The sequence below is a fragment of the Dreissena polymorpha genome, chromosome 5 (genome assembly GCF_020536995.1).
Source record: "Dreissena polymorpha isolate Duluth1 chromosome 5, UMN_Dpol_1.0, whole genome shotgun sequence".
NCBI classification, from domain to species: domain Eukaryota; kingdom Metazoa; phylum Mollusca; class Bivalvia; order Myida; family Dreissenidae; genus Dreissena; species Dreissena polymorpha.
Window position 1 is genome coordinate 84,268,741 of NC_068359.1, and position 22,654 is coordinate 84,291,394.

At 34.9% G+C, this 22,654-nt stretch overlaps 1 protein-coding gene across 1 annotated transcript; it reads left to right on the plus strand.

Moving 5' to 3' along the window:
• The first annotated feature begins 310 nt into the window (after positions 1 to 310).
• LOC127832624 (uncharacterized) lies at positions 311 to 15,629 on the plus strand. The gene is made up of 8 exons (XM_052358159.1): positions 311 to 422; positions 9,299 to 9,341; positions 9,841 to 10,254; positions 11,136 to 11,255; positions 11,938 to 11,966; positions 14,687 to 14,827; positions 14,927 to 15,023; positions 15,483 to 15,629. The coding sequence occupies exons 2-8, from the start codon at positions 9,302 to 9,304 to the stop codon at positions 15,530 to 15,532; spliced, it is 891 nt and encodes a 296-aa protein (XP_052214119.1). The 5' UTR covers positions 311 to 422; positions 9,299 to 9,301; the 3' UTR covers positions 15,533 to 15,629.
• The last annotated feature ends 7,025 nt before the right edge of the window (positions 15,630 to 22,654 follow it).

Here is a 22,654-nt window from a genome sequence, read left to right on the forward strand (position 1 = left end):
TTTATGAAGGCTGTTATTTAGGGCGGAGATCTGATCGACAGAACAGTCGAAAGTTATTTTTATGGGCGGGACTTCACATAAAATAGTTCACACTAGAAATAAGATACATTGTATAAATCTTAAGTAAAACCGTGTTAGAATTGAAATAATTCGTTTACGTTATAGTTTGTTGTCGAATAACCCAGGGCCGGTAGTTTATATGCATGGTTTATCCTTTCGCAGTATACAAATGTACATATTTCCCGTTTAAATACAAACGAACTGTTGGAATGTATTTAAAAAAGGACTTTCACTTTCGCTTTGAAGTTTCCCCATTTTTCAGAAAATCACTGGCAAATGTTGCTCGAAATTATTTCGCATATTGTAGTTGTCAGTTGTCGAGCGTTAATTGTGTGATTTCAGTGGATATTCTCTTTACGGACGTAAGTAATTGTTATTTGATTACGGTTTATAATAAGTATGAGAACCAAATTTACGCAGACGACACACACTCTACAAATATTGATTATTTTATAACAAATAAATATTAGTTTATAAAAATCAATTAAACTTTCCCCGCTTTTCAGAAAATTGCTTGAAAAAAACTTAAGAACGTGAGTGTATTAAATAGATGTGTTATCTAGTTATGATGTTCTTTGCATCTGGAAACCAAACCATTATATTCATACGACACGCTATATAACTGTTGACAATTGTAATACAAAAAATTATTTATTAATGAATACTTTTAATTATACTTTCTGAAAACTTTTCACAAATTGACCTGTGTTGAATTATCTATTTTTTTAAATCAATTTACAATAAGTTGCCAATTATTGATTGTAATAGAATACCAAAGTTATACCACCTGCAGACCTGTAAGATATATTTTGTGAGACAATTTGTTATGAATAGTATTGTGTTGCATTATCTATTTTTTTAAATCAATTTACAATGAGTTGCCAATTATTAATTGTAATAGCATACCAAAGTTATACCACCTGCAGGCCTTTAAGATATATTCTGTGAGACAATTGGTTATGAATAGTATATTTAGACTTTTGATGAAATGACGAATAATTAATCAGGAAAACAGCAATTTAAGAAACAAAGGCGTTTGATAAATTGTGATGATGGGAATTAAACTATACATAACTGGTACTTTCCAGTTAGTAATTGCGATTAAATGCTGCATATCCTGCTTCATAATATGCAAGACAAACTGAATAAATTAGCATTATTAATGTACAGCTATACTTGTTTATGCATTAACACAGTGCTCCAGTATAGAAACACGTTTTTATGTACGTAACAAATGTCCCTTATACTCATGCAAAACTGCTCGAGTAAAAGTTTAACAAAATACCCGGCTATTTCCGTGACATAACACATATATTTTATATGACACGAAATTGCCAGTAAAAATAGTATTCACTAATATATAAAGAAAAGCAGGTAACTGCTTGATCTTTTAGTAATATATCAGGCAAGGCTTAGAATGATATAAGGGCGAGGTTTATATTACAAAACAAGAGGCTTATGAGGGCCTGAATTGCTCTACTGCTATAAACACTGTGCAAGTTTGGAAAGAGTAAGATAGAAACTGTGTACTTAACCGCGCAAACAAGGATAATTTTCTCAAATTCAAGGGGAGATTATTGTGTACTTATTTCTCCGATACTGCTCATATTCTATAGGGTTCAAGTCCTCATTGATATAAAGATACTGTTCAAATTTGGAAATAATTGGATGAAAACTGTGGAATTAATTGCGTAAACAAGCGGGATTTCAAAATTTTCTCATATTCAAGGGGAAGTTCTGGACTTATTGCTTCGATATTGCTCTTTTTAAACAAGGGCTGTTTGTAAAACATGCATGCCCTCATATGGGCTGTCAGTTGTAGTGGAAGCCATTGTGTGAATAAGTTTTTTGTCACTTTGACCTTGACCTTTGACCTAGTGACCTGAAAATAAATAGGGGTCATCTGCCAGTCATGATCAATTTACCTATGAAGTTTCATGACCCTAGGCCTAATTATACTTGAGTTATCATCAGGAAACCATTTTACTGTTTCGAGTTCCTGTGATTGGTTCAACAGTGTTTTAAAAACTGTTGAACGTGTGTTAAATTAACATTTGTACGAAATATTTTGCAAGAAACTGCAAGATATTGTCTTTCTAACTATGTCAATATTTCAATAAAACACATAAACAAGAAAAGCAAATTAGGACACAATTTTAATATATAAAACTTCTGACTAGAGGATTGTGTTGAATACACAATAATATATAATTAAATAAATAATCATAAGAACATCTAGAATCAGTGGAGTGATAGTATTATCACTATTATACTTATATCCAAAACCGCAACAAGCATGTCTACTATTGTGCCGTGACAGCATCACCTGTTACCTGTAGGACAAAGCACATTCTCCAATAAACTTATTCCCAACAAAAAACTCAAACAGAACTACTTTTCTGGCTTGCGACTTGATTAGTTGCACTTGTGCTACCTCTTAGTCTTGCTAAATCAACGTTATGTTTGCATCCGTGTAGCACAGTTTACAATTTGCTTTATCGGGATTTTTTTTTACCACTCAAAATGTGCAGCTCCATGAGATAAACATGCATGCCAAATATCAAGTTGCTTTCTTCAATATTGCACAAGTTGTAACCAAGATTTAAGTTTTGGGACGAACACACATACAATGAAAGACAGACAGGCCAAAACAAATATACACCCGATCATTCAATCCGGGGGCATTAAAAGCAAGTAGGTTACATACATCCATCTTAATAGATTCTACTATTAGACTACACTTGCTCAAACTTCTTTACATTCAAAAAAACTACAGGTACCAATAATCAGTACATTTTGCAAAAAGTTGTTTCATTAGTGTTTGTTAGGTTTTCATTTTATTTTCTTGAAAAAATATGCCTAAACAAAAATGTTGAGTACTGGGATAGTGACAACATTGTCCAATTGTCACTTTATCCTTGAAATCATCATTGTGCACATGCTTAATATTTTTAGCTCACCTGATTGGTCAGGTGAGCTTTGGGGATCGGTCTTTTCCGTCGTCCGTCCGTCGTCCGTCCGTCGGCCGTCATCCACATTTGGTTAGTTTTTTACTCTAGAGGCCACATTTCTTGTCCCATCTTCATGAAACGTGGTCAGAAGATTTGTCTGAATGATACCTCGATCGAGTTCGAAACTGGGTCATGCTGGTTCAATAACAAGGTCACAAGGTCAAAAAAATGAAAAACCTTGAAAACACTGTAGAAGTCACATTTCATGCCTAATCTTCATGTAACTTTGTCAAATGTTTGTCATAATGATATGTTAGTTGAGTTGAGTTTAAAAGTGGTTCTGGTCCGTTGAAAAACATGGCCGCTAGTGGGCGGGACATTTTTCCTTATTTGGCTATAGAGAAACCTTGTAATCACTCTAGAGGCTACATATTTTGTCCGATCTTCATGAAACTTGGTCAGAAAATTTGTCCCAATGATACCTCGATCGAGTTTGTAACTGGGTTATGCTGGGTCAAAAACTATGAATCTTCATGTAACTTTGTCAAAATATTTGTCTTAATAATGTGTTGGTTTAGTCCAAAAGTGGTTCCGTCCGTTGAAAAACATGGCCGCCAGTGGGCGGGGCATTTTTCCTTATTTGGCTTGTGAGAAACCTTGTGATCACAATTTTTGCCAAATCATCATGAAACTTGTTCAAAACATTGGTGTTATTGTTATCCCGGACGAGTTCGAAAATTGTCCAGATCGGTAAAAAAACATGGCCGCTTGTGGGCGGGGCTGTTTCCTCTATGTATATAGTGAAAACATGTGAATACTCAAGAAGTCACATATTTTGCCCAATTTTCCTGAAATTTGGTCAGAACATTTGCTTCCTAGATACGAGAGTTGAGTTCCAAAATGTTCCGGTCCGTTGAATAACATGGCTGCCAGGGGGGCGCATTTTCGTAATATTTGTATTGTGAAAAAAAGCTTGTGAACACTCTAGAAGTCACACTTTTTGCCCAATCATCTTGAATCTTTGTAAAAACATTGGTTTTATTTATTTCTCAGAGGAATTCGAAAATTATCCCGATCGGTCTTAAAACATGACCGTCATAGGGGGGGGGGGCAGTTTTCCCTATATGACTATAGAGAAAACTTGTGAACACTTTAAAAGTCACATTTTTTGCCTAATCATCATGAAACTTAGTCAAGACATTGGTTTTATTGATATCTCGGACAAGTTGGAAAATGACTCAGATCGGTGAAAAAACCCCACTTTTTAGCTCACTTGATTGCTCAGTTGAGATTTTAGGATCAGTCTTTGTCAGTCGTCCGGCCGTCCATCCACATTTGGTTAATTAACACTCTAGCATTCACATTTCTCAAGCATTATGTATCATAATTGCTGAGAAGCTATATGGCCAAAAGATCTCAGTCAAGTTTGATGAAAAAAATAGCATAATAAATGCCAGAATTATTGCCCTTAGATTGACAATTTTTATGATATGGTACAAAATCCGTGTAAACACTGTAGATGTCACAATTTTATTTCAGTTTTTATGAATCTTGGTCATTATCCCCACGCTTTTTGAAAAAAAGGTGGGGATATTGTGGTGATCTCCGCCGTCCGTCCGTCCGTCCGTCCGTCCGTCCGTCTGTCCGTCCGTCCTGGCCACTATCTCCTCCTACACTAAAAGCACTAGAACCTTGAAATTTACACACATGGTAGCTATGAGCATATGTGCGACCCTGCACTATTTGGAATTTTGATCTGACCCCTGGGTCAAAAGTTATAGGGGTTGGGGTGGGGCCGCGTCAGAAATTATCACTCATTTTTTTTAGGTTATTTTACATTTACTTCTTAATTTCTACACCGATTCACTTCAAATTGATACTGGACCTCACCTATGACAATACGGTCAATCTCAACCATGCATGGCCCCATTCCCAACCCTGGGGCGCCCCGCCCACATAGGCCACACCCACCAAAAATTTCCATTTACTATAATTTTTTCATTTCTACACGGATTCACTTCAAATTGATACTGAACTTTTGTTATGACATTAGGGTCAATCTCAACTATGCATGGCCCCAATCCCAACCCTGGGGCGCCCGCCCACATAGGCCACACCCACCAAAAAATTCCATTTACTATAATTTTTTCATTTCTACACGGATTCACTTCAAATTGATACTGAACTTCTCTTATGACATTAGGGTCAATCTCAACTATGCATGGCCCCATAACCAACCCTGGGGCCCCGCCCACATACACCACACCCACCCAAAATTGCCTTTACTATAATTTCTTCATTTCTACACCGATTCACTTCAAATTGATATTGAACTTCTCTTATGACAATACAGTCAATCTCAACTATGCATGGCCCCATTACCAACCCTGGGGCGCCCCGCCCACATAGACCACACCCATCCAAAATTGCCTTTTACTATAATTTCTTCATTTCTACACCGATTCACTTCAAATTGATACTGAACCTCTCTTATGACAATACGGTCAATCTCAACTATGCATGGCACAATTACCAACCCTGATGGCACAATTACCAACCCTGGGGCGCCCTGCCCACATATGTCACACCCACCCAAAATTGCCTTTTACTATAACTTCTTCATTTCTACACCAATTCACTTCTAATTGATGATGAACTTCTCTTATGACAATACGGTCAATCTCAGCTATGCATGGCCCCATTACCAACCCTGGGGCACACCTAGGTCAAACATTCGGCGTGGGGATACGCGTCGGCCTCTGCCGCGCCATTTCTAGTTTTATTTATTTTTGTGAGCGAAGATTGATGTTTGGTCATGAGGGGTCAAAATATAGGTCACCAGGTCAAATCTTACAAAAACCTTGTTAACACTATATACGCCAGAGTTTTGGTTCAATAATGATGAAACTTTACCAGGATGTTTGTATGGACACTATCTAGGTCAAGTTAGACGTTTGGTAATTTGAGGACAAAATCTAGGTCATGGGGTCTAATCTTATTAAAAAAAAACTTGTAAACACACTAGAGGCCACAGTTCTGGTCCAATAATGATGATACTTCACCAGGATGTTTTTCTTGATGATATCTAGGCAAAGTTTTACATTGGATCATGTGGGGTCAAAATCTTGGTCTCGGGGTCCAAATCTTACAAAAACCCTGTAAACACATGTAGAATGAGCATTACTTGCAAATGTTAGAATTGCAAAAAAACGTGCAACGTATATTACTCAATCAGAATTAATCATATTGTCACACTGCAAAAGTAAACAGAAGAGAACCAATGTAACATGCTCTATAGTACCGCATTTTCAAATGAGCAATGAACAAGGCCTTGTAAAAAAGGTGAGTAAATTAGGACCATCTTGGCCCTCTTGTTTTACAATGTCATCAAAAAAATGTGGCTTTACTATTAAGGGTCACAATAAGTCCATATATTTACTTAACCCATGATAACCTATGTCCAAACTCTGCAGTAGAAACCATTACAGTTTACATTCTGTCTGAACTTTCTTTTTTTGGAGGGGGGGGGTATTGGGAAAGAAGGTGTACAGCTTAAATAGAGGATTTTTTACCAAACAATGCTTCTGTTTAATGAAACAAGTCTGAGCTTTCAGGATACAAGACAGTGTTTTACATTTAGTATTTACCTCATGAAAATTTCTGAAAGGAATATCAATTAAAAATGTGATCATGTTTTGTAAAACAACCAATTGCAACAAGTTAAAAAATAATTGTTCAGTGTTCCGTGTTCTATAAGTCATTTGAAATGGCATCAATGAGCCTGACAGACAGGACAACCCATCATATACAAGTATTGAACCTCCAAGCATAGACATCATCAGAGAAAGACACTTTGCAGTGGTTCGACTCCTTAAATGTCATGTGTATTCATATATCTCATCACAAGACATGATACATATCGCACCGTATGTTGTGAAGGGTTGAGAAGTATAACATTTCATTGTTCGTTTCTAATGCTATGCAGCTTTTTATTTATAGTAACCTCAGATTTTAATACCTGGGCGACGTAATTGCCTTCCTCTGCACTCATGAACAACATCTGCCGAGTCGAAAACCAATCCACAATATCAATGTATAGCTCATCCTTCCTGGAAAGGCCTTGTGATACACCAGAACTGCAATTTGCAAAATATGTCAAACAGTAAAACTTATGTAAAACAAAAGGGCTATGTCATTCTCCATCTATTATCTTTTGACCACTGACACTATGGTTTTCCATAAACATGTGTATCATATTATTAAAGTTTAATTGGCCAATAGTGATTCCTTTTATGCCTCTTTAGTGATAAACAGATTGCGCCTTTAGACCACTCTACAATTGTTATGGGTTCTGTTAAAAGATAAACTAAATTTATTTTAACACTTGACAATTTGTTGAAAATATATTCTGATGCCACTGTACAAATATTAATGTATAGAATGGTAAAATTGATTTAACTCTAATAGCACTGATTTTCATATAGATAAATGTCTGTGTCACAGACAATGTGAATATTACATAGTTTAGAAATTTTTATATCAAACTTATAGATGTACATGTATACCTTGATGGTTTTTTTTTAAATTAGAGGAACTGGAGTGTGTTTCATCATAACTTTAAATGCATTCTTTATACATATTTTTGCAATGGAGTTGCTGAATACATCTCCTAAACAGTCTCATCCTCTATGCACTCCAGTCGAAAATACTTCGTATCAGGAAACAACAATGTTAGAATAATGAAAAAGCATTCTTATTTGTTTAATACATGTCTTTCAAATGAATTAAAAATGTATCATATGGTGAGATTTTTTTGTTTGTAGATATCAGATTATGGCGGAAAAAATGTTCACAAGAGCAGGAAAAAAGCTCAAAAACACGTTTTCAGTGTCCAAATGCTTAAGGGTTTAACAAGTTTGAACTGCCAGTATTAAACTAATATATGCCACTGTAAAATATGTCTACATGAAAACATAAAATATTCCAAACCACATAATTTATAAAGCCCGACAGATAACTGACAGACAGCCATGCATTTTGATAGTATTAGGGGGATAGTTTAAAATTTCATATATTTTTAGCACATCTATTTTTTTTTTTTTAAATGAGCTATTGTCATCACCTTGGGGTCGGCGTTGGCGTCGGCGTCCGGTTAAGTTTTGCGTTTAGGTCCACTTTTCTCAGAAAGTAACAATGCTATTGCATTCAAACTTGGTACACTTACTTACTATCATTAGGGGACTGGGCAGGTAAAGTTAGATAACTCTGGCGTGCATTTTGACAAGATTATGTGCCCTTTTTATACTTAGAAAATTGAAAATTTTGGTTAAGTTTTGTGTTTAGGTCCATTTTATTCCTTAAGTATCAAAGCTATTGCTTTCATACTTGCAGCACTGATTAACTATCATACGGGGACTGTGCAGGCAAAGTTATGTAACTCTGACTCGTATTTGGACGGAATTATGGGCCCTTTATACTTAGAAAATTGAAAATTTGGTTAAGTTTTGTGTTTTGGTCCACTTAACCCCTAAAGTATCATAGATATTGCTTTCATACTTGGAACACTCGCAAACTATCATAAGGGGACAGTAAAAGGACAAGTTGCATAACTCTGGTTGTCATTTTTACGGAATTATGGCCCTTTTTTGACTTAGAAACTTTGAATATATGGTAAAATTTTGTGTTTCGATCCACTTTACTTCCAAAGTATCAAGGCTATTGCTTTCAAACTTCAAATACTTTCATGCTATCATGAGGTTACTGTACCTGGCAAGTTGAATTTTACCTTGACCTTTGAATGACCTTGGGTAAAATTATTAAATTTTGCTAAAATTGCCATAACTTGTTTATTTATGTTTATAAAAATTGTCTTCACTGCAAGAAGAAATTAAAGCATCACTTTACAATGTAAAAATGTTCTCAAACACACACATGCACAACAACTCTCTCTCTCTCATACCCTATATAAAAACAATTACCCTACACTTAAATAATTTTGGGGATTATGCCTTATAGCAAGGAATTCTTTGCACTAATTCATAAACAAACCTTATTTAGCGGGGGTATTAATTCTACGGATTTGCTCGTTTAGTAACAAAGTCGCAACTGAACGCGTATGGTTACTGTTTAATGCGTTCATACGCACGCACGGGTCGTTTCTAGGGTCTCTAATATACATAATATTATGCCTATTCGCATGTTCATGCAACTTTAATATTTTTGAATATAATTTATTGATAGTTATATAATTAGATAGTTAAACAATACTTAACCTTGATTTGTTCTAGGTCATGGGTTCACTGTGGTGTATAATGGCATTCCTGATTAAAGGTATGTTTCTTCTTGTGTGATGCTATTCTTGGTTAGACTATTATTAGTCCATAAACCATTACTTATGAACTGCGTAGTGCTTCGTCTCTTTTATTTATATGAATCAGCAAATTTATTTAAGTGAATGTTGCGTCGAGGTATGGTTTTATTTAGAACGTATTTGTAATATTTCATAGCCTGCAATGTTATTGATTTCACATTCAGCTTTGACTCACGGAATGTGTCACCAGAATTGAAACAATGTGCTTATTTCTTCGTCGTGTGTCATAAGCAATTGGACATCGCAACCATGCTATGTTGGGGGCACAGTAGATGCAAATAAATTTACGAAATCAATATTTGATAGAAACGACTTAATAATTCAAATTTTTGGGCGGCACAAGTGTACACTGAATGTTTATTAGGTATAAATGAGCGCGCGTTTCACCGCAATCGTGTATTGTTTTACTTTGGTTTAATGTCGTTAAATATATATACTAATTGTATGATTTCATTTTAGGATTTAGCATGACCGGAGCCATTTTGGTTCGCCAACATGGAGCTCAAATAGTTGCTACATTTGAATGTACTTCTCACACTGACATAACCATCAACTTTATTGACCTTTCGAACACACCACGAATCATAGCAGATTGCGACGCGCAAGTTGGTTCATGTCATGTCTATGACTCGATTATTGCAAAGTACTATGCAGTGACATACACGGACGAAGGAGCTTTCGTGTACATAAAGAACACAACGTACGCATTAGGAAAATATACATGTTGCGAAACGTATAATAAAACAAATTGTGACAGCACGGAGCTTGTATCCTTTGCTGCAAATGATCCGAACAGAAGTTATGTCCAGATCGGCAACAAGCAGTCGGAAATTATTGAAACCGATCAAAGTGGTAGGAGCGATTGCATGCAAGGTAAGAAATTGTCATTTTTTGACCGACTTGTTATGCCCCCGGATCGAAAAATCGGGGGTATATTGTTTTTGGCCTGTCTGTCTGTCTTTGTGTCATTGTGCCCATCATTGTATGTGTGTGTCCCAAAACTTTAACCTTTGTTAAAGTTTTGCAATAACTTTTGCAATATTGAAGGTAGCAACTTGATAGTTGGCATGCATGTATATCTCATGGGGCTGCACATTTTGAGTGGTGAAAGGTCTAGGTCATCCTTTAAGGTCAAATGTCATATTTATGGCTTCAAAGCGGCGAAATAGGGGGCATTGTGTTTCTGACAAACACATCTCTTGTTTAAATTGTTGCTGACACGTCCCTTTAAGAACTTCAAATAAATGTTTATGCTATATATATATTATAAATGGATTTCATTCAGACGAATTTTAAATTAAACACACTGAATATGCATTTTGCGATTTTCTCACGATAAAATAATATACAAGGTTAAATGTATTGTATAAAACTATCAGATCAGTGCTTTGAAATGACTGTTAAAAGGAGGTTATCCCAGCTTTAATCAAGTGTTTGTTCAATGTCCTATTGCATATAGTGTTCTTTACTGTATATGTTGTTGTCTATTGGAAACTGGTAACTTAATAAAATACTAACGGTTGGCAATACGAATTTATCTCGTCATATTGGCTATAAAGTGTAATTGTTCCTATGTATGCACTATCAAATCATATCTTCCAATACACTCTTATTAGTTGAGTAGCAAATGACATGAATGCATCATTATGCATGATAAATAGTATTCAATTAAAATGATATGTTAAACGTATGTTTTTTTGTTTGCAAAGTTTAAGTCCGTGAACAATAGTATTTTCTCATTGTTCAATTTTCAGGTCAATCGTTCGATGAATCTCTAAGGATGATGAAAGGATTCATAATAAGTTCATTTATTTCAATACTTATTTTCATCCTTATTTTAATCGGCATATTCTTCAGACGGCTGTATTTAAAAGGTATGATGCTTATTATTGTACACACTCAAATGATGCAACGTTTCTATATATGCATCGAATATTTAAGAGGCCTTTTCACGTTTTGGTAAATTGAAAAAATAGAAAAAAATGTTTTGGAATCGCAATTTTCGTTGTGGTTATGATATCTGTAAGGAAACAGTAATACTGAATATTTTCCTTGCTCTAAAATATTCATTGTATGCATCTTTTGACGATTTAAAAACCTGAATATTATGATGCGTTGCAACGCGAAACGATTGAATAATTTTGAGAGTTCTGTTGTTGTTATATTTTGTAATACTACGAGGATTGCTTATATAAAGTATACAACACATCCGTCAGGTGGTTCGAGCCCAGTTGAGGGTTACTTTTTTTCTTTGTCTAATTTTATTGTGTTTTTTTACTGGAGCTTTTTAGATCCAATGTTTACAATAATCAATATAAAGCATTTAATGACAATATTCAATACATGCAAAGATCAGTGAAAAGGTACCTTTTAGAATTACTAAAAAATACAACGTGTCAGTAGACCGGACACATACCCGTTATCTATTTTCCTGTACAATTAAATGTATCGATCACATTTGGATTATACATAACTATGAATGCATGCGTGTTATTGTTTCTGTTACTATTGCATACATTATTTATAGATAATATTTAAATAACTTTTATATTTCAGGTCATTTACAGCGAATCAAACGCACCAAGGTAACGTAAATGGCTTGTTATTAGTAATAGAAAGTCGCGTTCAACATAACTAGAAGAGTTACAAGAGCAGAATATTATCTGCATATATCAATAAGAAATTATGCATTGTGATATTTATAAGCAACCGCCATAGGCGAAGGGATATTGTTTTGGCTTTGTCCGTCCGTCCGTCTTTTCGTCCGTCCGGAGCCATATCTTGGAAGTGCTTTGGCGGATTTCATTGAAACTTGGTATGAGTATATATATATGGCTAACAGGATGATGCACGCCGAATGGCATTGTACACCATCTGTTAATAACGGAATTATGGCCCTTTGTATCTTGAAAAAAATGCATTTTAATATAAACTTACAGCTTTATCTCCATTAACACATGAGCCAGAGCCATGACACTTGCCAGAGTTTTCTCAATCATCTGGGGGTGCTTCACATTCAACACCCATAATCCTAGGGGCCAACGTCAAGGTCACACATTGAGGTCAAAGGTCACAAATTTGAGCATTTATTCATTATTTAGTCATTCCTTTACTATTCCATGAAACTTGCTATAGTTGTTCTTTATCATCTGGGGTTGCTTCTAATTCAACACCCATAATCCAGGGGCTAAGGTCAAGGTCACACATTGAGGTCAAAGGTCTACACCCATCCATAAACAAAGTTTATATGGCGGGGGATATCAATTCAACAAATTTGCTTGTTTATTTTTAATTTAGCATACCGCATTCAGACTTGTTCATTCATCTTGATTAACACATAAATAACAGTTCTAATTTCATTAAAACAATAAATAACCATTAACCTTTTGGTACGATTATCATTTTTACTGTTTAATTATACACTTTACCCACGAACTTGACGTCAGGTTACTTAGCGTGAACTGCTTAACGAAATGTATCTAGGTGAAATAGTCCTGAAACGTTCCAATATGAGTAAACACTTACATAACATCATACGGTACACGTAAAGTTTTATAAGTTTCCCAAGTATTAAATAACAACATTGTTATAATCCCTTTTCTATTAAACTTCTATATCCCATGGTTTGTAAAAGACTGGAAATGCTCTAAAAATTCCAAATATTTGTACAATATGTGGGTATTACCTTAAACAACAATTCTATAGTAATAAAGTACTGACAGTACGGGTGTGATGATGCTTTTGAAGAGAATGGATATAAAAGTATCAATTTAAGTTTCTCTACATCACCATAATTGTGAATGCGGGTACGAACATTTAAGGTACGAAAAAAATTTGGATTAGAAAAGTTGTTTACGAAAAACAATGCTAAAAATGTGCGTACGAATAAAAATTTGGGTACGGAAAAAAATTGGGTATGAAAAAAAAGTGGGTACCATAAAAATGGGTACGAAATATTTTGGGTACGAAACAAAATTTGGGGATATGGGGAAGTAGTACCCGTGGGGAACTTGACCCATTCAGTGAAACTTTGAGGCGGGTAACATTCTTGATCAAATCTAAAAATAACTACATTTGAGGTTTCCCCAGCGTCACATCGTTTGAAGTGCCACCTGGCAGTTTCGCTTCTGGTTCCTGTTCCGAACCTCTCGAAGGAGGACGGGAACGAAGCTGCCTTTACCTTTATCAATCATTATCAGCGAGGTACGCCGATTGAGAAAATTTAACTAACTCAATCGGACTGTCTCGGTCTTTTACAGAGGTCGCCATTGTGAAGAATTTCTTCATGGCATGATAACTTAGACGAGTAGCTTCGCTGAAGCAGCATCGTAAACAAGTAATGGACCCTTTCATACTTACCGCTGAAATTAGGAGGGTTCTATAACTTATCATATGAACATTGTTTGGAGAGGATGCCATAATTGTGTGTCAAGTTAATAATCTAAATATTAATGCATATCGTCATGGACGTCATACCGAATGTTAAAACAGAATCACATTAAAGGGATCTTTTCACGCTTTGGTAAATTGACAAAATTGAAAAAAGTTGTTTCAGATTCGTAAGTTTTCGTTTTAGTTATGATATTTGTGAGGAAACAGTAATACTGAACATTAACCATGCTCTAATATAGCCATTATATGCATCTTTTGACGATTTTAAAACCTAAAAATTATAAAGCGTTGCTACGCGAAACGATTGAATAATTTGGAGAGTTCTGTTTTTGTCGTTAAATTTTGTAAAACTACGAAGATTGCTTATATAAGGTATAAAATACGTCAAGATGTGTACTCGGCGGAATAGCTCAGTAGGCTAAAGCGTTTTTACTTCAGGACTCTGGCAGGACTCCAGGGGTCACTGGTTCGAAACCTGCTCCGGGCAATGTTCTTTTCCTTTTTTTAATTTATTTCTTGATTTTTTACTGGAGCTTTTACGATCCAATGTTTACATTTATCAATATAAAGCATTTAATGAATAAGTTAAAAAAATGCCAAAATCTGTGAAAAGGCCCCTTAATGGATTAGATAATTTATAACAGCGTCAGCCAAAAACACGCTTATCAAAATGTTGCATATGATAGGATAACAGTTGTTTCGATGTATTTGCGGCTATTGAATGTTTTACATTATAAATGTGCTATAATTTCTTAGTAGTGTTATAACATCAATCAATCATTCATGTTCGGAAAGTATTTACGTTTATTATTACAAACCTACACTTACGAGTAGGTTTCATTTATATATTACATCAAATATACGAATGTAGCAATCGTCACACAAACGACGATTTAATCGGTACACATTTCAGTCACCCAAGTCAATTAATGCAGAAGACATGATGGAAACCGAGGAAGTGCCGATGATCAAAGTGGATAACACTTATGCACATGAAGATACTCTATCCATGAAAGATGCACCACGAGAGGTTTCGATTCACTTGATGACCGAGGTATGATTAATGTAATTTGTTTCTTTGTGAATAGAATTTATAGTAAACAATGTGTTGTGTTAAGTTGCATATGCTTAATGTTCAAGCATGGTTTTACAGGTGGCACTGGTGACTGGGTTACATGTAACACCCTTAGGAAAAAATCATGAAACTTTGGGCAGCGGGGACAGTGGATTCGGCAGATCCGGACAGTCAGGTCGTTTTGTTGTGTATTTTTATTTATTGTAATCTATACATTCAAAATACATCAAGCTTAAATATATATCGTCGTGCTGTTCATAATTTTGTAAAATTACTTCACAGTTTACATATAAACATAAACTGTAATAAACATTAAGAAGCATTGAAATTGAGTTTGCGTACCATATTTCAATTAAGTAATCGCCTAAAATATTATTTTATGCCGGAAAATCACCAAATTACGTGTGTGCAATATGCCACTTGATCTATCTTCGTTTGTTAAAACCACATTTGACGCTTATCCAAATCGAATCGAAATATAAGTCTATGTAGGTTGCAGTTTAAAAACAGAACAACACATTGTGTGCGAATATACATTTTTCATGACGTTTAAACTATTATTTGACTAAGTTTATATGCATTCGATGCGTGAAATATGCAAAATGTATTTATTTGTGCTTCATTCTAAATTCAGAAATTGATGAGCCACCGGACTCTTTGGATTTCATTAAAGACATCGTATAGTGATGCCTAGTGTAAATCGATAGAATCAAAGTAAGTCTTGTTATGTTTAAACGACCATAACGACGGTATTTCCGACAAATATATAGACACATTTTAAAAGAAGCATGTATATTTATTAAGCACATAACTATTTATCTACTACGAACAATATGTTGGTGTTAATTCGCATGTAATTCAATCAGCTTTGCTTCAAAATTGTTTTATTAGTATAAATATATTTACCGGCATGTTTTCACCACTGCTTGGATCTGATCTCGAGATTTGTTCAGGTATGACCTTTTTGAAAAGGAACAATTTTAACCTGTGTCGTGTGTAACTCAAAACGTTATACTGGAGGGATAGAATATATGAAACATTTTATCCTGCATGTGTACTTGCACCCCTCCATATTTTGGATCGCATGTTAAAGACATTACAGCCGGTATGGCCCATTAAAGCAATACTTGACAATCTGTGTCCGCGCATGAAAAAACAAAGGTTTGCTGCTAAAATTTTAGAAACAAAGTAAACATCATGTGATATTGCATTTATTCATATGGGTAGTAATGTTTTACATAAACAGAGTTATTTGCCTTTTTAAAACAAAATGCCATTTTTAACTTGAACTCAAAAGTATTACTGCCTAAAGAATGAACATTTTCAAATATATTTATCAACATATCTCACTTGTGCACCTTAGTAAAGTTTTGTAGTGTTTGCATCGTATCCGGGGCTGTGGTCCTATTTAAGTAAATCAAAGCTTTATTGTAATTTATGTATATAATGTTTTGTATGTTCGGTTAACCAACGTGAAGGTTGTTCCTAAAGTATGCATATTCAAAACGCTATCAATACAACCCGTAGTGAATTCAAAACAACTAAAATAAAATAAGTTTACTTTGACTAATTCATAATTTTAGATAATGCTATTTTATCATTATCAGAATATGCATCACAATCATGAGCCATCCTGTCCCATCCAGGGTACAATAAAACATTTTAATTGATGGGTTCACAAAAGGTTTTATATTTAAGCGTCATTTAAAGTTATTACTAAAAGGCTAAACAGTGTGATTTGTTTTTGCATACTCGTACTATGTTTGTTATAACTCGTACTATGTTTGTAATCACTTTTAAGAGCGGTTGTTTGAATGTTTAATATCTCTTTTTTGATGGCAATGTTTCTTAATAATGATCTTTTATTTTTGTCCGTTTAAATACTTAATTTAGTCGTTTTTAGGTTCTTTATTATATCATTTCTAGAGTTCAACTATGTAATGTAGCATGTATGTGCTGCTGAGAAGCACACGTTAATATTATCACCATTTTCTGTCTGAACATATACAGAAGCATGTAGTTTATGTATAATGGATGAGAAATTCCATCTTCACGAAGAAACAAATATAATAATGGTAAATTTTTATGCCCCCAGTAGGTTGCCCTTTAGCAGATGAACTGTCCGTCAGTACGCCCGTCTGTCCGTTCGACCATCAGTCAGACCGTCCGTCCGTCCGTAAACTTTAACATTGCCCATAACCATTGCAATGTTGAAGATAGCAACTTGATATTTGGCGTGCATGTGTATCTCATGGAGCTGCACATTTTGAGTGGTAAAAGGCCAAGGTCATCCTTCAATATCAAAGGTCAAATATTTGGCTTCAAAGCGGCGCAGAAGGGGGCATTGTGTTTCTGATAACACATATCTTGTTAATTTATTGTTTTGAGTTTTCTACATATGCTTTATGTTCATTTGGGAAAGTAAGTTTTCTTTTCCAAAAGTGCACTATACAAAATATGTGAAAATTATGGTATTATTTATGGTAATCGATTTCAGTCTATAAATTATATCAGATATTGGTCGAACGGAATCATCAAAGCTTAACATTTGACTTATCGCTGCATTTATAATTTGACAATCTGCCTTATGGCCAGTCTTAACAAAACAGTATCCGAAGTTAATCACAAAGGTAGGTTGACACATATTGATCGCGGCATGCGGGTCTTAGATGCATAGTTCGGTTTTGTTTTTAAGGTTGCATTGTCGTTAATGATTCGTTGAGGCAAGAACTTCACTGACATCAGCCAGTGCTACTCGATAGGTCACTGTCGCTTCGGGTACTAATTGAATGTATCCGGGTACATTATTAGCTCGGCTGTTTTCAAAAAAACCCCAAAGTATTGTCATAGCCAGCTCGTCGTCCGCCGTCCGCGTGCCAAAATCCTAACATTGGCTCAAAAATCAATGTGCGTCCACCTACAACTTTGAAACTTCATATGTAGATGCACCTTGATGAGTTCTATACGCCATACTCCTTTTTGGGTCACTAGGTCAAGGTCACTGTGACCTCTAATATAAAAAATTAACATAGCTTCTAAAATCAAATTTCGTCCACCTACAACTTTGAAACTTCATATGTAGATGAACCTTTGCGAGTTCTACACGCCACACTCAATTTTGAGTCACTAGGTCAAAGGTCAAGGTCACTGTGACCTCTTATATACAATTCAAACATAGGCTCTAAAATCAAAGTGCTTCCACCTACAACTTTGAAACTTCATATTTATATTTATATGCACCTTGATGAGTTCTACACGTCACATACATGTTTGGGTCACTAGGTCAAATATCAAGGTCACTGTGATATCTAAAACAAAGTTCTGACAAGCTTTCATTTATTCAAAACTGCACCCGCAGCCGAGCGTTTGCGCCCGTTATGCGCTGCTCTTGATTTATTATTACATTACAATTTTACATTATTATTTTATTTCATCCCACAATCCGATATCGTGAAACGCGTTACGGAGTACGAAACAAAATTCTATTTGAACAATACCTGCCTGGACATTTGTTAGTGTATGAGTTTTTATAAAAAAAGAGGCCATTTTACAACATATTGACATAAAAATTTAGCATAATTTTTTTTTTAAGCAGTGACCATGACCAATAAGCGTTAGAATTTCCGGATATGTTTAAGTATATTTCCTGACCCGAGTCGACAACCTATCGAGCCTCAGTGTTGTTTAGAGGCTGTAAATCCCAACAAAGTAAATACAGCCACTGATACAGTATATCAATTTGCACGGTTTAGCTGTTAAGTATTTTACAACACATATTATTGTGTTAAGTAGCACGTCTAGTGCATTTATATTTAAATGATTAAGTGGTGTTTTAATCATGTATGCATTTATTTATTGAAAATTGAACTTGAATTTCAATATATTTTTAAAAGTTCATCATTGACCGACTGTTGTTGAATACTTGTGTCTCACTGTTTCGGCTAAAACAATCGATGGAAATGGGTGATATTTAGCTCGGCTGTTTTCGGAGAAAACCCGAGGTATTGTCATAGCAGCTCGTCGTGTCGTCCGACGTCCGCCGTCCGCGTCGTGCTAAAACCATGACATGTTGCTCTAAAATCAAAGTGCTTCCACCTTCAACTTTAAAAACTTCATATGTAGATGCACCTTGATGAGTTTTACACGCTACACCCATTTTGGGCTCACTTGGCCAAAGGTCAAGACCACTGTGACCTCTAAAAAATCTTACAAGCTTTCATTTATTCAAAACTGCACCCGCAGTCGAGCGTTGGCACCCGTTATGCGTTGCTCTTGTTTCAATTGGCCCTTTAACACCACGGCTTGCTTGCTTAAAAAGCACCTTTTTAATCCACTAAATTGTTCTCATTTCAGTTTAACAACGCTGCAACCAAACTCGCTTTTTTGGGAAATCGCTCGAAGACACACTCCTGTCCTAAAATGTCATGCCAAACTTGCTGAAGGCATGCGCGTTGGCGAAATCACTGAAGAAAACATATGTCTTTAACAATCACGCCACACTCCATGAAGGCATTTATTATTGTAGGGTAAAACAATTAAGAGATACCCCTCTGGCAATCGGTCCTAAACTATCAGGCCGTACCCGCTATATGCGTTTTTTGGTAATCATTGCAGCAATAATCTACTATCCGCCTTAATCGCTGAAGACAATATTGTGTAAGGATCGACGAAGAAACAGCCTTAACGGAACACAGTTTAAAAAAATACGCTGTACCGACGGCCTATCGCAGCACCTTTTTCCTTTAAGATAGTCATATTTTAGATAAAGTTTGAATAAAATGCTTCTATGTGATCAATTATTGATGGGTCATTATACATTTCCATTTATGTAATGAAAGTTTATTTTTGTTTATATGATTGTTAAGGTCATGCTATATTACTTTGTATAATTTTATAGTGACCCAACATATAAGCCGAAAGCACGGAATTATTTATTTACATATACGTTTATGTGATTGTTTAGATCATGATATGAAACTTTGTAAACTGTGATTCAAATTATTAAACCGAAAGATAGGAATTGTTTGTTCGAATTTAGGTTTATATGATTGTTTAGGTCATGATAAATAACTTTGCAAACGGTGATCCAAATTATTAAGCCGAACTATAGAAATTGTTTGTTTTAATATATGTTTATGTGATTTTTTAGGTCGTTATAAATAACGTTGTGAACAGTGATCCAAATTATTAAGCCGAAAGATAGGAATTGTTTATTCAGATATATGTTTATGTGATTGTTGAGGTCATTATACCTAACGTTATAAACAGTGATTCCAATTATTGAGCCGAAAGATAGAAATTGTTCGTTTAAATATATGTTTATGTGATTGTTTAGGTCATGATAAATAACGATGTAAACAGTGATCCAAAGTATTCAGCCGAAGAAAGGAATTGTTTGTTCAAATGTATGTTTATGTGGTTGTTATGTCATAATTAATAACTTTGTAAACAGTGATCATACGTATTAAGCCGATAGATAGAAATTGTTTGTTCAAATATATGTTAATGTGATTTTTTAAGGTCGTGATAAAAACAATTTGTAAACAGTGATCCAAATCAAAAGGCCGATATATAGAAATTGTTTGTTCAAATATATATTTATGTGATTTTTTAGGTCATGATAAATACCTTTGTTTACAGTGATCCAAAGTATTAAGCTGAAATCACGGAATTGTTTATTCACATATACGTGTATGTGATTTATTAGATCATGATATGTAATTTTGTAAACAGTTATCCAAAGTATTAAGCCGAAAGCACGGACTTGTTTATTCACATATATGTTGATGGGATTTTTTAGGTCATGCTAAATAACTTTGTAAACAGTTATCAAAGGTATTAAGCCGAAAGCGCGGAATTGTTGATTCACATATATGTTTATGGTATTGTCCAGATTATGATATATAACTTTGTAAACAGTGGTCCAAAGTATTAAGCCGAAAGCACGGACTTGTTTATTTACATATATATGTTTATGTTATTGTTCAGGTCATGATATATAACTTTGTAACAGTGATCCAAACTATTGAGCCGAATGCACGGAATTGTTTATTCACATATACGTGTATGTGATTGCTTAGGTCATGGTTAATACATTTGTTAACAGTCATCCAAAGTATATATCCGAAAGCATGGCATTGTTAATTCACACATTCGTTTATATGATTCAGTAGGTCATGATAAATAGCATTGTTAAAAGTAACCCAAAGTATAATGCCGAAAGCACGGAATTGTTTATTCACATACATATTTATGTGATTGTTTAGGTCATGATAAATAAATTTGTCAAACATAACCCAAAGTATTAAGCCAAAAGCAAGGAATTGTTTATTCAAAAATATATTTATGTGTTTGTTTAGGTCATGATATATAACTTTCTAAACATTGATCCAATGTATTAAGCCGAAAGCACGGAATTGTGTATTTACATATACGGTTATGAGATTGTTAAGGTCATGACAAATAACTTTGTTAACAGTGATCAAAAGTATTAAGCCGAAAGTACGGAATCTTTTATTAAGATATATGTTTATGTGATTGTTAAGGTCTTGATAAATTACTTTTTAATTATTGATCCAAAGTATGAAGCCGAAAGCACCTATTTGAAATTGTTTATTCAAATTTATGTTTCAGCGATTGTTTAGGTCATTATATATAACTTTGTATGTAGTGATCCAATGTATTAAGCCGAAAGCATGGACTTGTTTATTTACCTAGTTGTGTGTGATTGTTTAGGTCATGATGTTTAACTTTGTAAACAGTTACCTGATATATGTTTTAAATCAGTTCAACAGGCAGTTGTTATATACGTCAATGTTTGCACGTCATTTATATTTATCGTTATCAACTATAAAGTTATCATTCTGGTTTAAAAAGAATCAGAATCTACAGAACAAACAACTTGATACCGAAATGTTATATATTTTATACACTAGAAAACATATACAGCAAAACATGTTGTACAAATATAAAGCGTAACAATCAAACGTTTTTTTTATAGTATTCTTTCCCGCAAAAAAATGCAGCGTCGTAGCAATTATTTGTCACTATTTCTTCTAAAATAGGGGACGTTGAGGTATGATTAACAGGTATATGGTATGATCTCTCTCTCTCTCTCTCTCTCTCTCGTAGAGAAGAGAGAGAGCAGAGAGATGCGTAGAGAGACGAGGTAGGGCAGAGAGAGAGGGATAGAGAGAGCAGAGAGAGAGAGGACGCAGGGGGGCGAGGGCTAGTCTAGGCGAATAGAGAGTCAGGAGACGAGATAGCGCTGCGAGGCATCGGATAGCGGATCTCGAGAGAGAGAGAGGAGAGAGCGAGAGAGTCAGCTCTCTAGCTATCGAGATCTCTCTCTAGAGTCTCTCTCTCTCTCTCTCTCTCTCTCTCTCTCTCTCTCTCTCTATCTCTCTCTCATCTCTCTCTCTCTCTCTGCTCTCTCTCTCGCTCTCTCACTCTCTCTTACTCTTTATCTCCCCCCTCTCTCTCTCTCTCTCTCTCTCTCTCTCTCTCTCTCTCTCTCTCTCTCTCTCTCTCTCTCTTTCTCTCATCTTTATATTGTATATATGTTTTTGTACTCTGTTATTACAACCTTTGTATTGTTCTATTACATAAATAATGGCTAAGCAATGATATTGTCTATTATTATTTGCTATTTTGCACTAAAATTATGTTCATGCGTTTTATAATTAATTGAAAATTAAACAATTTTACCACTTGACTACATATGTTGTATATATGGCTGAGTCATTTTAAGTCCTTCGACGATAATTTCTAAATTAATTTAATAACTCTTTATGCAAACGACTTGAA

Coding starts and splice junctions, on each gene's coding strand:
- LOC127832624 (XM_052358159.1), top strand. CDS start 9,302: ATGGGTTCACTGTGGTGTATAATGGCATTCCTGATTAAAG. Junction 9,342..9,840: donor AATGGCATTCCTGATTAAAG/GTATGTTTCTTC, acceptor ATTTCATTTTAG/GATTTAGCATGACCGGAGCC. Junction 15,024..15,482: donor CGGCAGATCCGGACAGTCAG/GTCGTTTTGTTG, acceptor TTCTAAATTCAG/AAATTGATGAGCCACCGGAC.